The sequence below is a fragment of the Xenopus laevis genome, chromosome 7S, assembly GCF_017654675.1.
Source record: "Xenopus laevis strain J_2021 chromosome 7S, Xenopus_laevis_v10.1, whole genome shotgun sequence".
NCBI lineage: Eukaryota > Metazoa > Chordata > Amphibia > Anura > Pipidae > Xenopus > Xenopus laevis.
The window spans coordinates 86,776,121-86,794,654 of record NC_054384.1 but is presented as its reverse complement, the minus strand read 5'-3'; the positions used below and the strand labels follow the sequence as shown (position 1 = coordinate 86,794,654).

General features: G+C 39.5%; 1 protein-coding gene across 3 annotated transcripts in view; it reads left to right on the top strand.

The window, feature by feature from the left end:
- The window catches only part of plekhg5.S (pleckstrin homology and RhoGEF domain containing G5 S homeolog), a 183,895-nt gene that overhangs the window by 121,663 nt on the left and 43,698 nt on the right, over positions 1-18,534 (top strand). For 2 of the 3 annotated variants that reach the window (XM_041571485.1, XM_018227969.2), the window contains exons 5-6: positions 3,635-3,726; positions 9,000-9,136. In XM_041571485.1, the coding sequence (XP_041427419.1) occupies positions 3,635-3,726; positions 9,000-9,136 (229 nt within the window). Of the gene's footprint in view, positions 1-3,634; positions 3,727-8,999; positions 9,137-11,218; positions 11,327-18,534 lie in introns of those variants that run through there. The other variant, XM_041571486.1, reaches the window with a different exon arrangement.

Here is an 18,534-nt window from a genome sequence, read left to right as displayed (position 1 = left end):
CCAGCTATCTACTGATTTAATGTAGTAGCTGAGGGGATTTAAATAAAGTTTTTTTTTTCCATCCTGCCCCTTAAGCTTACCCGGAAGTTGCGCCTGCGCATTCGCGCCTCAGGATGGAGTAATGGGCGCTTCAGCGTCTTATTGCGCATGCGCCGCTACGCGAGCGGCATTGCGCCTTATTGCGCTGGCGGCAACGGTTGGCCGTGAGCCCGCCGGCTCGTCCTGTGCTCACATAAGATGAGGGTATCTCGGCTCAGGATCATCAACAGAGGGAGAGGAGCTCTGTTAACTGAGAGGGTATTTTTCCTGACAGGAAGAAAAAGAATGGGCGCCAAGGCGAAGGGGAGTCCCTTTTATTGCATCACTTCCTGTACCTTCCTTCCGGCAGGGGGATTAACCCTATGTGCCCACTGCCATGTTGAAGGAACAGGAAATAAGGCTATGGTCAGACTAGGGGGATCTCAGCTTGTGGAGAAACGCAGGTCATGAATTCGCTCTTCTGCTCGGCTGCAGGCAGACGTGCCTGATATCGGCTGTGAAATGCAAACATGTTTTTTGCTAAAATGCACTGCAACAGCCAGCACCGAAGTGGAGACAATTCTTATGGGCGCAGGAAGAGCAACAGCAGGGGAGAGGATACTCAGCCTGCATTTCTCCATCTATATTTGTTTGACCCTAGCCTTAGGATAATATTTTCAATAACATTAATATTGCATGATTGAAAAATCAATATGTATTGGAAAGCTGCTTAGAATTAAAATTTCTCTCATAAGGTGAAAAATTTATATTTAGGTTTACATTCCCCTGTGCTAACTCTTATCCTTACTGGCCTGGGCTGAGCTCTCCAATCCTCTGCTTTGGGAAATGAAATGGAAGCTAGGCCCACAATTTTTCAAAGGTTACTTTTTTTCTATTCATGTTCACCTATTACCAATTTTATTAAAAAATACAAACAATGGTGGGTTGGCAGGAAAATGTAGTAATAAGTAGTTGCCTTTTGATGTCTCTTGCCTACTCAAGGTCAAATTCTGATTAATGCTTTTGCACAATTTATGGACGGCAGATTGGTTTTGCAGATTCTAAAAATAAAAAAAGTACAAGATAAATAAAATAAAAGTACTAGCTAAAATGTTGTCAACTCCCAAAAAAAAGAAAATTAGTGTTTATGGATTAATGGAATTGGTTTTGTCATTTCTGCAGATAATGTTCACATTGGGAATGCCTTAAGGTACATAAACAAGTGCTAAAGGAAAGCACTAGTGTCTTGTGATTGATTAATGAGCTATTTATGGATAAAATAGCATCTGTTTTTCTTACTACAATATGCTGTGTGCTTATTGTGCCACGTGCATTTTCAATGGCTACATGGGATCAGAGTTTAAATCCAGGACATACATAAAGGAGTTGTAGCACCCAGTTAGCTGTTGTGCAATTTTAGACATCATTGGATGGAGAATAATATGCTGAACTGCCTAATTCTGAATAATTAATCAAGACGCCCCCTTTATTAAAAAAGTTCCACATTCCAGGTGTGTCTGTTATTATTTTTACATACCCATGAGCCCACTTTCCATGGCTCACAGTTTCGTGCCTCCAGGCATTCCTCTATTCTATGCATATCACTGTGCATTGCTGATTTTTTATATAGATGTTGTGCTGCACTCTATTGTATGTGCCAACTCTTTTATTGGCTGTGTCTTTCCTTGTAGACGATAATAGGAATTTTTTAAGACACAGTCTGGGGATATACATTCCCAGATAATAGAATTCAGTCTTATATTGTATATGAACCCTTTGTGAGTTTAATTCATTCAAGCACAAAAGAAATCCCATGCTACGAGTTCAGTTAAGATTAGGAAACTGTGTTCTTTAAATTAGACTGGGTGACACGACCAACAACAAAACAATGGGGCCACAGAGTCTGCAGTGTGTGCATTGTTACACTCTCCTGCATTGACTAAAAAACAATATGGTGCTTTGCGTGGGGCCCACCTGTCTGTCTTCCTATGACACTTGTTTTTCTTTTGTTAATGCTGAAACTACCTTTCTACACCCTGCAGCCCTCTAGCTGTGATTCAACTACAAGTTCCAGCCTTGCTGCTCTACCTTTGGCTAAGATCAGTTTGGGGAGCCGCTGCCCCCCCACTGGTTTGATAGAGAAACACTTGATCCTCTAGCCCACGGGTCCCCGCTCCCCAACTTTTTTTACCCATGAGTCACATTCAAATGTAAACAGAGTTGGGGAGCAAAACAAGCATGAAAAATGTTCCTAGGGGTTCCAAATAAGGGCTGTGCTTGGCTATTTGGTAGCCCCTGTGAAACTTTTGGCCAGATGATGTGGAGTATTGTTGGGACCCTGTCCTTTTTAAGACAGGTCTACCTGCACTCTTGATGCACTTTGGGTGAAATTTAAGCATTTTCCTTGGGCTTCAAAATAACAAGTTCCAGCCTCCTTCACATCATATCCCTGGCCCACCATGGGCCTTAACCCCACCACAGGATATCTTTACCCTCCAGCTTTAGTGCATAAAAAACCGTGAGCCGCTCTTGCTGTGGCTGGGGCATCCTCTACAGTCAACAGCAGTGGAAATTAACTGATCTTGTTGGCGCTGGCAAATGGAGGTGGTATATGCAGTACAAATGACGTGGCTTGGCTGGGGAAGATATGCTCAACTAATTTACATTGTAGCAAAATGTAGACTTTACCTGTCCTTTAAACTCCTAGGCTCTGAACAGTTGATTGGGTCTCCTGAATCCATTTATGGGCCAGAACATTTGAAAAGGATTTTAGATGTTAGTAAAATATATTAAAACAATTTTATATCGTTGGATGTATAGAGCAAACTGGAAGCAATGGCAATCATTTGTAGGTCTATGTAATACATGTGTATTGGCCAGTTTTATGACCATTGTTGGTCATCGGTGTTTCCGACTGGCAAGAGATTTTCCCAATGAATTACAGCACTGCCCAGCTTTACATACAGTGCACATAGCGACAAGACATTGACAAATTTGTGTCACTCCATTAATCACAATTCATGGGCAGACAGTTTTACCCTAAATGTCTTATCTTAAAGGGGATCCCTAAATACTCACTCAGTGAGCCAGATGATTACACTCACCTCTCATGTGGAGCAGGGAAGCAGGGGATCTTAAATAGTAAATAAAGATATTACAAATGTATATATGTATATTTTTATTTATATAGAACTACTTATGCACGCCATGCTTTAGGATTATTTATCATGGGTAAAATAAATATGTAATAATATTCTATTCAGTTGTCAAAATATATTTTAGTGCTTTGTGCTTTTAAACACCTTGCTTAGTTCTCAAAACAGATCACCATGGTCTAACAATGAACAAATTCTACCATCTTATGTTTTAAAACACTTGTGTCATAACATCCTCTGTGCATAGATGCGCACAATCTTCCACACTAAAGGAACTCTTTCTATTATAGGCCTGTGGTGACTTTTATTTTGTTGCCCATAAGGCAGTATAACTGTGATTAGATATCCTCCCACATCTGTGTTTGTCTTTTGTTTGATGGAAAGGATCAGTATAATCTCACAGTATCCCTTGGAAACACTGTGCCGAGTGCAATAATATCCAACACCTTGTATCTTTACAGGACCCGAGCAAGGAATGCTTCACTCTGAAATTTGATTTGAATGTTGATATAGAAACTGAGATTGTACCTGCTATGAAGAAGAAGTCACTTGGGTAAACCATTTATTCCTTTATTCATATTCTGCTGCTTGTATTTTACAAAAGTGAATATGGCAAATCAAAAACGGCAAGAAATAAGGATGGAACCACCGACACAAACACATGCTGCATTAAAGAGGTGACATTTTCTGGGCAAATCAGGCTTCCAAACTGGGCATCTATTTTTCAAGTTATATATACAGAAATGTATGATGCTGAACTGGCTCACCAGGGTGAAAGGGAGACTTCCAGTGGGCTCAGGTCTATCTATCGGTTATCTGGGGAACCACAGGCACCTTAGCCTGGCACTGTTATTGTTGAACTGTAAATGCATTTAGTAGACTTTGAGGAGACTTTCACAGAGTTTCCACTGTAAATTATATCCACCATTTTGCTGAAGTTTGCATCATTTCAAATATTCCAGTGACCCATATGTTCTCTTTAATAACACATAATAGAAGATAGCAAAACCGCCTAACTGTTATTAAAAAGTGTGTCTGACACGTGTATCATTCAGGCTTTGTTAATCTATCCACTACTTTAACTTCTGTAACTCTAAATATAATGTGGATAGAGGAGTTTAACAGTATGTTATTATGCCAACTCTTCATCAGAGTTTTCTAGTTCTTAATATTAAAGCTGTATATCTTAGTAATTGTATGCCTGTACTCATTATCCCTATATAAGGAGATGGGGAAGGTTACAACCTTTCAATAAAAAAAAATCCAGCCTTTCTATATTACCCTTCTTACCTATGAATCAAGCCTCATTTTTGCCTTCTAGGCCAGAGGGGTCATTACAGGAAGAGCAATGTTTAGTACCCTGGCTGTCTTATAAATAAGATTTATTCAACTCCGATTTAACAAATTCTCTTTTTCTGTTGTAACACCCTCCATCACTAGCTTTTATATTTCTGACACAGATAGATGACAGTGAGAGGTATTTACTTTTATGGCTTGAATTCGGCCGCTGGAAAAAAATTTAATGACCTTTTTGCTCGAAAGAGTCCTCTAACTGTTCTGTTATTACAGGCATTGTCTCATTAACATTAGAATCTAGTGCCGTACTGTGAACCTATTGAGCATCAGAGATGCCCTTTTAGCAAGGAATGTTGAGGAAAGGTCAGGGAGATATTCAGTATTAGATTTTAGAAAGGTGAATCTGTTGCAATTATAACTGAACTTCAGGAAACTTTTCACATGACACAGAATAAGAGAGATTTTGTACCAATATGAACAATGAGCTGCGATTCTATACTTTTAGATAGAGATTTTTAGAGAATTTCCTAATGCGCCCTCAAGTCTTTAGTCTGATGAGTATAAAGTCACAATACCACATGCTTAGGTATAATGGAATCTCTGATTTCTTCATTCATTCGTTATTATAAAATACTGTGGCTGTCTAATACGAAAACGCATTAAACCGTAGTACTTTGGGAAACCTATGCAAGGCCAGAGAGAACCTTTAAACTTCATTATTTTGAATTCACATTATGCCAGTAAATTCACTGTGAGTCCTCCTAAATGCCACACTCATATTGCATTGACTGTTCTTTAAATAAATATGTGTTCACTACCGCTAGGTGCTTTGAAAAGTGTGGTTGAACTTCAAAGTTTTTTCTTTTTTTGGACATTTTTATGGTAAAGCTTTTCTATGTCATTCCTTGGCCTAAGATATTCCATTTAGGGTAATTTTATAAAGACTCTGCTTGCTTATTGCTAATAACTTATCAGTAGGAAATTCAGTGCTCCCACCCATCCTCGAGCAACTGTACGGTATCCAGCTTCTGGTCCCAAACGAGCCCCTTATTTACATACAGAGACTAGACCAGTGTTGCTAAAGTTTGTACCCGCTACAAAAAAAAATCTTTTTTTATGATCATTTTAATATGTCAAGGCATCATAACACTGAATAATGTTAAATGTCAGGTGTGGGAGCTTAAAGGAACTGTTAAAGGGAATGCAAACCAAAACATACATTCATTACACATTTCAGTGTTTTTTAAATTAAATGACAGTATCTGTTCCTTGTGAATATTTGAGATTTTATACTTTTTAAGTACTTAAAAAAAGCACTTCCGTCGGGTACCCGTGACTTATTTGTCCAAAACCATATTCAATTCTTATTGGGCTCCCAGGGGTCCAAAGTCACAGGACATCCTGAGAATGAGGTTAAGCGGTGTCAGGAAGTACGTGTTAAATCAGTGGTACTGCACGGCCTGACCTTAAAGTCTGTGCTTTGTTTGTGCTGTAGTCACAACCGAAATGCAGTCCTGCTGATTTGTCCTAACAGCTCTGTTTTTATTCTTTTCTTGCAGAGATTGTGGCCATTATTTAGGTCAGTTTTTTAATGAAATATATAGGCATTCCTCCCCTAGTCTAATGTATGTGAATTATATTTATTTGTCTAGTTATGTTTGCGTTCTGTTGTATGACCCTTGCCAATTAGTTCTTTGGCCAAACGAGCGGATCTCTTCCCGATATGCCCACATTGAAGTGGGTAGCCGGTTCATCCGATCGTGGGCCCTAGGGCCCAACGATCCGATCATAATGGATCCGATACGGGTGGTGAGATCATGGGACCACATACACGCATAGATGTGGGCACTATCTGATAGCATTTTTTAACCTGCCCGATCGAGATCTGTCCGACTTTCAGCCAGATATCGATTGGGGAAGCCCAACGGATGACCCCACACACGGGCCAATAAGCTGCCGACTCAGTCTGTCGACAGTCTTGAGAAGGGGAGATCCTGAAATAATGACCCAATAAACTGATGCATTTAAAACAATCCCCTACTATCTGTCCAATCAAATGGCAGCAAATTGGTGTGGCTTTACTTTGCTGCAACAGTTCCTGTGCCAATAATATCACCACTTTACAATATGTAGTTAAACACTTAAAAGGGAAGAGATTAACAATCAACCCTTTATGGCTGCACTGGAATAGTGTCAGTAAAAACCACTTAGCTGCTGGTGTTGATTCTGATACAGAGCACTGCCTGACGTACTTCATGGCTAGGGTACATGAATAACAGCAGCCACAGGCTTTTTATTAATGTACCTGCCAGAGGAATAACAAGATGCAGTATTACTAAAACCTACAAAATTAATATAGGGCCCACTAAAATATTGAAGACATTTTATTGAAATGGCAGTGGGTCCCCCTATACCTTCTGGACCTGCTATCAGTCACAGGATCTGCTTCTTATTTACTTACTCCCCTGGTGCCTGCCTTTTTTTTTTATAAATATCTTATTTAATAAGTAGCTACACCTAATTTTTTTTAACCCATTTAAGTCTATGGGCATAATTTTTATGGCGAAACTCTGCAAAATATTTTGCTCATTACTAGCTCTTGATTTCTTGGCAGTGCATATATATTGGGTAGCGCTAGAGTTTCTTTTGCAACTTTGCAAAGAGATACAATCAAAAGAACAACCATACTAAGGATTAATGGAACTATTCTTTGGTTTGGAGTAAACCTACTAGTATACTTGGTGGGCCCAGGTGTATAGCTTGTAGTTAAGGAAGCAGACAATTTCAAATCATAGAAAGGCAGGCACTCCAAAGAGAAAATCACCCCAGAGAACAGGTTGATTGTTGATTCTGACAATTGTAAGAACAGTCCGCATTCCTCTTAACTCTTACTTGTACTTTAGTTTCAAACTAGAGGAGACATTTGCATAGCAGATGACCTACAGATAAAGCTAAACTGTATGATGCCAACAACAAGTTTGCTCTGTCTGATGCAAATGTCTTGGTTAATGAGGCAATAAGACAGGTGGCCTATCAGGAGCCCTTTGTAAGGAGTATGTTCTATTGACCCAGTTGGGTTTTTGGGGGTTATATGGGAAATGCCACTAGGGAGGCTTCCCCCACAAAGCTCATCCTCGGTGCAAATCATGTGCATCTTTGTACACAGTGGACTAAGTGTCTGTGGGAAGGACACCCCAGCAGAAGTCATGAAGGGCAAGTGAAAATACCAGGCAATGATTAAGAACAGGCTTTTCTAACTTGTGGGTAATGTTGTACGTAAGCAATAGCAGACGTAGAACTGAAATACCACGTGTCAGCCACATGAGAGAGATACTAGAGGAAGTGCATCACAAACCTCTGTGTGATAAAAGTTCTTTGTGAAATAACTCAGCCTTCTGTTTCGAGATGCAAAACTGATAGATGTCAAACACATTCTTATAGCTATTCCTTACGCACATAACTGTCTTTTATACATAGCGTATAGTCATACAAATGCTTTATTGTGCTCTACAATAAAACCATACTATCAATATCTGTGTATTTATTTTCATTTATTTGCCTTGTCTTTATATTTTCCTTAAAGGGATACTGTCACATGTTTTTTTTTTGCATCAGTTAATAGTAATGATCCAGCAAACTTCTGCACAGAAATCTGTTTTTCAAAAGAGCAAACAGTTTTTGTTATGTTTAATTTTGAGATGTGACATGGGGCTAGACATATTGTTTGTTTCCCAGGTGCCCCCAGTCATGTGACTTGTGCTCTGATAAACTCCAGCCACTCTTTACTGCGGCAGTGCAAGTTGGATTGATATCAACCCCCCAGCAGCCTAATAACAGAACAATTAGAAAGTAAGCAGATAACAGCTTCTGACACAAGATAACAACTCCCTAGTAGATATAAGAAGAACACTCAATAGTAAAAGTCTAAGTCCCACTGTGACTCCTTCTTTTACACTGAGTAGGAGAAATAACAGCCTGCCCAAAAGAAGTTCCATCATGAAGTACTGGCTCTTTCTGAAAGCACACAACCAGGCAAAATGACCTGAGATAGCTGTCTATACACCAATATTAACTAAATAAAAATAAACTTGTTGGTGCAGGAATTAAATTTTACATGGTAGAGTGAATTGTTTGCAGTGTAAATAGTGCAATTAAGAAATAAAAACGACACCATAAAAATCATGACAGAATCCCTTTAAGAAATATGAGGGCTCAATTACGACCGCAAAGGCAGTGAACAACTTGAACTTTTCCCTACAGTGAGTTGCACATAAAACCACTTGCATTGAGGGATGCAGCAAATCCTGGATTCAGTTCAGGATTCGGCCAGAATTTGGCCTTTTTCAGCAGGATTCCGATTCTTGTCTTTCAAAAACATATGGAGGTACAGTGGCCCTAGAGAAAACATTGCGTTTTATTTAGGACCAAGTTCTATGATCTGCCATTTATTTTGCAAGAAGTATTACAAAAGTGTAACCTTATTGTATTTCAGTGTTCTTATTTTATATCTGTCATCGTTATCCCTTATAGAGAGGTTTTGATACCAGCGTTTGAGAGAAAAGGCATTGATCTGAATAAAGTGGATATATTTTTGGACCAGTCCAATACACCGTTGTCGCTCAATTTTGAAGCTTACAGATTTGGAGGTCATTATCTAAAGGTTAAAGGTAAGAATACCCTGTGCCATAAAATAACTTTACCCCTCTTTTTGAATTGAACCCATTCAGTCGGGCTTACCGTATGTAGAAATAAAGTAAATGCATAAACAATTCTTTTAACCTCTGACATAGATAAGATTGCTATCAGAGGTTATACTTGCATGATTCCAGTGGTATAACAATAACCACAGCAGATTCTATGGTTATGAGGAAGGCTCAGAATGCTCCTGAATGATGGGGACATCCTTCTACTGTCATCATTCACCAATCTGCTTTATAACTTGATTTTTTTTTATTTATAAAATGAGCCTGATGTCATTTCTGTCACATGACTCCCTAAAACATGTGTATTATAATAAATAAAGTACCCCCAGTTGCAAAATATGAGGATATTAGAAGTTACCTTGGAGTTCCATGACCTGTATAAAAACACTCGGCCTTCGGCCTCGTGTTTTTATATGGTCATGAAACTCCTCGGTAACATATAATATCCTTATATTTTACAAGAGGGGGTACTTTAGTCACTATAGAATCTTGTTAATATACAGTATATGGAATTGGCTTCTACCCAGGCAGGTAAATTGCTACCCATTATGATGGTAGTTGCTTAAATCAGGAGACAGTTGTGGGTAAACAAGGAATCGAGCAGCACACTAAATTTCAATTTCACTGGGTTCCAAGTTCAGTGGAGCATTTATTCAGCCCTAATAAATAAATAACCTGCAGGCAACATTTTGTGCCCCACTGAGCCATTTTTTAAGCCTGAAACCTATGTACTCTTGTCATACTCTATGAGCACCTTTATCTATAGAGCATTTATTTTAAGGGGTTCAAGCAAGGGTGACTGACCCAGTAGCAGCTGTACTTACTGTGAAAAGCAAAAAAACTTCATTGTAACTCTTTTAGGGAAGGGCCTGCAAATGGCAATATCACTTTATAGTTGAAAATATGTCCCCAGGCTGAACTCAAAGGACCAGTAACATTAAAAAACGTTTTTTAAAAATTCCTTAGTATACATCGAAAAAAAAACAAGACAAATTAAACTTTAAAATCGCAAAGTCTTTATTAAGAAATAACTTACCAAAACTCCGCTTGTGCTCCTCTTCAGAAAGCGATCGGGTGATCCATCGTGCGGCGCTCGATTGCTCCTCCCTGCCTTCCTTATAGGAGATAGCCAGGGAGGAGAAATCAAGCGGCGCACGATGAATCGTCTATGTGTTGCCTTTTCTGAAGAGGAGTGGAGTTTTAGTTATTTCTTAATAAAGGCTTTGCAATTTTAAACTTTAATTTGTCTTGGTGTTTTTTTTTTATGTATACTAACGAATTTCTAAAAAAAATCTTTTTGATGATACTGGTCCTTTGAGTGCTGTTGGGGGATGCTGTGAGTTGTAGTACATTAACATTTAGAGGACTGCAGACTGAAGCATAATCAATATAGTTGCACACATGGTGTTATGACGTCTTGCTTAGACATAAATAGAATCCGCCCTGTTACAATTGCCCTTCCTCGTCATCAGGTGCTATTTGTTGTACTGCAGCCAGTGGGTGTTACTAGTCATGTCCTGGTGGAACAACTGGTGATTGCTAAGAGACTAATCACTTGGCATGACTTTTTGGGTTATATGCTCTGTGCTACCTTCCATGTACAGGTGTCACGCAGATGAACCCTCAGCTGTTATAGGAAGTGTACCTGGCTCTATAGGAGGCAATGTTTCATAAGCTGGGAGATTCCTTGAGCAATTAATCACTACAAGGAAGTCTCCCAATGTAAATGTAATTTTAGTCATAATTTTAGTCATAATTACATGTGCATCTTGTCCTGGGGCTTGTCTCTGCATGGAGAGAGCAAATAACAGATTCCAGATCAATGAATCAGCTCATCTACACTCCTTTACCTTTCTGCTGTGCAACATACAGTAAATCCCAAAGGGCGTTTTTGCTTTCGTTTCAACCTGTCGATATTTTGGAAAACATTGCGTTTCTGTTAAACTATTTGTAACATCATTTCGTCAAGTTAAACTTGGGAAAACCCCTGAGTAGGGTGCACGTCCAGGAAAGTATAAACAGGATACGGCACTGTGCCAAGTTTTCTGCTGCTTCTGGGACTATTCTGTAATATCCTATTTCATACATACTGCTTTATGCCGAGCAGGCAAGAGGCTGCATTTCTTAGCGGATTCACAGTGGGTTCCCATAAAGGTAAAATGCTTCTTGATCTTTAATTATGTCCTGTTTGTATGCTGTTTTTCTGTTATTTTGGTATGGTTGTCTTGTTTTACTTGTGGGGTCCACAGAGTTGTGGGGTCCACAGAATTTAAAGAAATGCTCTGTAATGTAGTATCCACGTTTTGACTGTGGCGGTAATGCAGTAGCTTCTTTAACAGCAAGGATAACAGCAGTGGGATAATAGTCTCTGGGAAGGGATTGTGACTGTGGGGTAGCAGGTATAGTAGGGAGAGATGGTGCCTATAGTAACAGTGGATAATATTCTCTGGGAAGGGACTGTGACTGTGGGATAGCAGGTATAGTAGGGAGAGATGGTGCCTATAGTAACAGTGGATAATAGTCTCTGGGAAGGGAGTGTGACTGTGGGATAGCAGGTATAGTAGGGAGAGATGGTGCCTATAGTAGCAGTGGGATAATAGTCTCTGGGAAGGGATTGTGACTGTGGGGTAGCAGGTATAGTAGGGAGAGATGGTGCCTATAGTAACAGTGGATAATATTCTCTGGGAAGGGAGTGTGACTGTGGGATAGCAGGTATAGTAGGGAGAGATGGTGCCTATAGTAGCAGTGGGATAATAGTCTCTGGGAAGGGATTGTGACTGTGGGGTAGCAGGTATAGTAGGGAGAGATGGTGCCTATAGTAACAGTGGATAATATTCTCTGGGAAGGGAGTGTGACTGTGGGATAGCAGGTATAGTAGGGAGAGATGGTGCCTATAGTAGCAGTGGGATAATAGTCTCTGGGAAGGGATTGTGACTGTGGGGTAGCAGGTATAGTAGGGAGAGATGGTGCCTATAGTAACAGTGGATAATATTCTCTGGGAAGGGACTGTGGCTGTGGGATAGCAGGTATAGTAGGGAGAGATGGTGTCTATTATAGCATTGGGGATAATAGTCTCTGGGAAGGGAGTGTGACTGTGGGATAGCAGGTATATGGTGTCTATAGTAGCAATGGGGATAATAGTCTCTGGGAAGGGAGTGTGTCTGTGGGATAGCAGGTATAGTAGGGAGAGATGGTGCCTATAATAACAGTTGGATAATAGTCTCTGGGAAGGGACTGTGGCTGTGGGATAGCAGGTATCATAAGGATTAATAGGAATATTTAAGATACTGTTATCCTGAAAATTGCAGCTCCTCCAAACAGCTGGTACTGGAATTGTGCCTCATCTGATTTGGATGATTAGCATCTTAATATTGCCGACACAGTTACTTAGTGTATTATATAGGTAGTTAATCATTTATCCAATCCCTAGAATTTACAATTTGAGTTCTCTATCGCATTCACACAATACACAAGAGTCCTTTTGATCAGGAGTCCATTAACCTGCCTGTATATTTTTGGCAAGTTGGAAGAAAACTGGAGTATCTGAGAGATGCACGTACAAACTCCTTGAAGAGAGTGCCCAGTTCGGAATCAAGCTCAGAACCCTAGCTCTGTACATTAGCGGTGCTATACACTGAGCCGCTGTACCTTTCCAGTATAACTCACAGTTCAGCCTTATTCAAAGTTATTAATTTCATTATGTGATTTGTGGATTAAAAAGCCATGTAATGGTATGTGTTTATTGTGTTAGTGACAAAGAGGAGAAATCCTGCCTGTAAACACACTGTTCCCTCCAGGTCTAGCTGCTGGAAATCAGCACTCAGCAGAGAATGGAAGTGGCTGTGGGATTGGTAGAGCTTGAACTGAGTTTAGGTTCTGGTGGAGCTGTGATACATGTTGGTGCTGTTCATGTTATTTAGAACAAGACCAATATTAGAGCTCAGACAAATATATCTGAATCCTCCTTAATATGAAACATTAGTATCTTCCTCTGCTTGTCATGAATATAGGCTTATTAGAATGTTCGTGAAAGATGAAGCCATATGAAATTACATTCAGAAATGTTTAAAACATTCCAACGCTTTATATATTATGTTATGTAGTCAACAGAAAGCTCCTGAGCTCTGTATCTCCCATTCAGCCTGAGTTGGGCTCACTGGTGTATTGTTTATTAGTGGCAGGAAGTCTGATGGGAACAGGAAAATGGCCTCATCCATGATCAAAGCCTTAGCTCAGATATATTTAGCGCCAAATCCTTTACACGTTTGAATGTCATGAGTTTGAAATCTGCAAATGCTTTTTCCTGCAGATGTTCATTTTCAAGTATGGGCCTCTTTCATGTCACCCTCTGTACAAAAGACAACAACCTGTGGCCTTTAAGCTATTGTTGAACTGCAACTCTTCCCTTGGCTTTCAGGGCTTAACATATATGTATCTTTACGTACTGCTGTTCATCATAATTCATCAGTTCTCAGATGACAATAAATCATTACATTACGTCTAGGCCAGTGATCCCAAACAGTGGCTCCCGCGCAACATGTTTCTTACCAACCCCTTGGATGTTGCTCCCAGCAGATGTTATGTTTTAATCCCAGGCTTGGTTGCATAAAAAACAAGTGTACTTCCAAACAGATCATACTGTAGGTTGCCAGTCCACATAGGTGCTGCCAAATAGCCAACCACAGCCCTTATTTGGCACCCCCTGGATTTTCATGCTTGTGTTGCTCCCCAACACTTTTAACAATTGAATGTGGCTCATGGGTAAAAAAAAGGTTGGGAACCCCCAGCCTAGGCTATTCAAATGGACTCCTACAGGTACCCCTGTACAAGGATGCTATGTCATTCACAATTCTCAGCAGCCATGCTAACGGTTTAAAAGACTTACGTATGAACAATAACAAAGGAGTGATTGGGGGGACAGGGGGTGGTGTACCAGCTGTCTGCTGCAATAAACCTTTTTAACCAGAAGTGCCATCCAGTTGCATATCTCAGGATGAGGGTGGACAATTGCTGCCCAAATGATCTAATATCCTATGGCTCTTTTGTGTTTGCTGGTCTTATAAAAAGAGATGGACAGATAAGAGGTTGGTCTATGCATTAATAAAAGGGACACTCGTTTTAAATGAATGCCTGAATACATATTGGAGTCCATGCTTTGGATGAGGTCTGCCTTCCAACAGCTCAATCTGAAAAAAATGATTCTTGGTGGGAGTGTGGGATGACACAGAGAGTACAAGCCCTTCAATCACGCCCACCCGTTACCATACAGCCATGGTCTTAGCAACGCCACGCGGCGTGTACACCAGCAATATTAATCTCGCAGCAATGTGGTCAGGCCACGTAATAACGCAGCATGACCCACTTAGCCCAGGATAAAGCTCCACCCTCAGGCTCTTGGTGGGAGCGTCAAACCACCTTACTCCCAAACCCACATACAGTGACCCAACACAGCACATGGGTCTGCTCAGAAGTGTGACTTAAAAGGCATATAGGGCAAGGTAACAGGAAACAACCTGTTAGTATAGAAATGCAGAGTCATGGATCAGAGTTAAAAACAATGTTACAGTATATACTTCAGCAAGAAGGAAACCAGGAAGGGTTGACATGATGAAATACTAGAGACAGGATGGACATAGCATATGAGGACAAATGACACCATAATGTAGTGACTGGCAGAGTCAAAAGCAGATATTATAGGAAGTAACCCAAGGGCAAAGTTTCATTAAGTCCACTTGGTACCAGAGTTTCAAGTCTGTGGATCCATCTGGCTTCTCTCCTCAGCAGGGCTTGATCTCTGTTGCCCTCTCTTGCTAAGGGTGGTTGGTGATCAACAGGTTGGTGAGCACAGGTTGTATTGCTTTGCCCTCTTTTAATGCTTTACTGATTGCTGATCGGTGATTACTTATTCTCTCTTTGAGTGTGGTACTTGTTTTACCCACATAGTACTTTCTTAGCTTTAAATGTGCACTGCAAGTTGGTTGTTTGGTTTTCACTGATGAAAGTTTCAATTAGGAACTGATACGTTGGATATTAATAAACCTTTTTATTTCACCACTATTATCTGGTTGAAATCCCTTGGAGTGCTGTCGCTGCTGCATTTATATATATATATATATATATATATATATATATATATATATATATAAATCCAGAAAGAAAGATCCACACTCACAGGACTTAGGCAAAGAATAAAAAGTTTTATTTTAACATACGAGCCTAACGTTTCGGCTACTCCGAGGCCTTTCTCAAAGTGTCTAATCATTAGTCAGAAAGCCATATATACATAAAAGTTGGCGGAAGATAGACAAATTGGAAGTGACGTATACACATCGTAACATAATAATTTACATAACTCTCATTAAAAACATATAGGTACAAAATTACATCACACACACGTAACATCCAGAAATGAATCATCTCAACATTTAGACACTACATCCATTCTACTGTTAAAAACAAGATACTCAGTAACATTACGTTAATCATGCTATCTCCTACTTCCTTATCTCAGCGATAAACAATGTTTCAAAGATATCACGAATTTGAGTTAAACTGACAGGTCTGCTATGAAGTTACTATCATCACATATACTAACTAAAAACTAAACTGATATAGAACTATCTCTCGGGTTGCGACTTGATGACTCCAGTAATTAATCTCATGTCAAAATCGTTTAATATGCCGAACTCCTACATGGTAAGTGCCTATTATCATTTATACCCCTTCTATGTGTCCCCTATGACAGCATAGTACTAAGTGCATAAACGCTCTGTTGTAGATCTATAATCATCTCACTAAAGAGACTCGCCCATAGCAACTATAACCACTCTTATACATCCCTATTCTCGACACCCCATATTAAGTGCGTCAATCTGTAACTAAATTAATACCCTCTACATCCCTCTGTTGAATGCAACACATACCTATTAATTTAGTTACTGATTGACGCACTTAATATGGGGTGTCGAGAATAGGGATGTATTGATTGCTATGGGCGAGTGAGATGATTATAGATCTACAACAGAGCATTTATGCACTTAGTACTATATTATGTTACGATATATTACGTCACTTCCAATTTGTCTATCTTCCCGCCAACTTTTATGTATATATGGCTTTCTGACTAACGATTAGACACTTTGAGAAAGGCCTCAGAGGAGGCCAAAACGTTAGGCTCGTATGTTAAAATAAAACTTTTTATTCTTTGCCTAAGTCCTGTGAGTGCGGATCTTTCTTGCTGGATATACATTGAAATATTTGTGATACTATATATATATATAATACAGAAAAGCCATGAATATCTTGTAAATGATATCCTTACAAACGGTGAGTTCTGATGTCATCAGTTATAAACAGTGAGTTCTGATGTCATTTCTGTCACATGACTCGCTGAAATTTGGGTATTATAATAAATAAAGTACCCCCAGTTGTAAAATATGAGGATATTAGAAGTAAGCTCGGAGTTCCATGACCTGTATAAAAACACTCGGCCTTCATGGTCATGAAACTCCTCGGTAACTTATAATATCCTTATAATTTACAAGAGGGGGGGTACTTTATTATATATATATACACAGCGCTGCGAAATATGCTGACGCTATATAAATAAATGTTAATAATAATAATATACATGTGTTAAAAAACTCACCAATCAGTGTGCAGCATCCACACAAATTGTGACATCAAAGATTCCACCCATCAATACTGCAAAGGGAATCCCATGCCACCTTGATTTCTTAGTAGACCACGGATGATTACTTTGATAATTTAATAACACATTTTTATCCTTGGATTTACTGTATAAAGTATGACCTTTTAACGCCAAAATATTCAGGGTTGGTTGTAAGCTAGGTTATTCTAAGTCATTGCCTGTCTCACAATTCTGTGGGGTATAGTGAAATAACACAAACCAGGGATCTGAAAATTTTGGGGAATTTCCCAAAAGCATTTCAAGTTCTTAAGCACCTAAAATCAGTTGTATATAAGTCCATTTTTGGGAGACCACACTCTGTCCATTGTACAGGCAATGTATTCAAACTCCCACAGTATTAGGATATTGAATCATAACTATCATCATCAGACATGGGTGGTACACTAAGCTAAGCTAAATTTTGAGCTGACAAGGGCTTTATAAGGGAAATGTGCTGAAATAAAAGCTGACAGTCCATAATAAACAGGACATTTCCTGTAAATATGTTAGCTATTAAAGTTGTCTAGAAAAGCTCCAAAATCTATCTAGCAATATTACTTGTCTTTCATAAAGAAAAAGGTTGAAGATGTATGTTTGAAAATTCAGAGATAGGGTCATTTCACCCAGGACCCTCATGACACTCTAAGGGCACATTGCTGTGTTCTTTGGCAGATCCAATGGAGTTGGTGATGAGAAAAAAGCCCTTTCTGAACTCACGCAAACACAAACAGAATCACTTCTTGTATGTAAAAGCTATTTTAGACAAGCCACAGTCATTTTGGAACAAAGTGCTTTGGACTGATGAGACAAATTTAGTTATTTGGTCATAACAAAAAGTGCTTTGCATGGTGGAAGAAGAACACCGCATTCCAAGAAAAACACCTGCTACCTATTGTCAAATTTGGTGTAGGTTCCATCATGCTGTGGGGCTGTGTGGCTAGATCAGGGACTGGGGCCCTTGTTAAAGTCGAGGGTCGGATGAATATCAAAATATTCTTCAGGATAATGTTCAAGCATCAGTCACAAAGTTGAAGTTACGCAGGGGTTGGATATTCCAACAAGACAATGACCCTAAACACACTTCGAGGGAGAAGTACAATATTCTGGAATGGCCATCACATGCCCCCCAACTTGAATATCATGGAAAATCTATGGGATGATTTAAAGCAGGCTGTCCATGCTCGGCAGCCATCAAATTTAACTGAACTGGAGAGATTTTGTATGGACGAATGGTCAAAAATACCGCCATCCAGAATCTAGACACTCATCAAAGGCTATAGGAGGCGTCTAGAGGCTGTTACATTTGCAAAAGGAGGCTCAACTAAGTATTGATGTAATATCCCTGTTGGGGTGCCCACATTTATTCACCTGTCTAATTTTGTTATGATGCATATTGCATATTTTCTGTTAATCCAATACACTTTATGTCACTGCTGAAATACTACTGTTTCCACAATAAAAGGAAGCGATGGTGGTCAGTACAAATATCAATAGGGTTATGTCCAATTCCTTTATGGTTGCTCTGTGCTGCAACTGCTTAGTGAAATCCAAAATTGAAGAAAAAAGGAATTGGAACTCCAGCAGTATTACTGCAAAAACTTTTATTCCGAGTTGTGGCAACACAACATGTTTCGGGTACAATACCCTTTAATTTCACTTGATAAAGGGTATT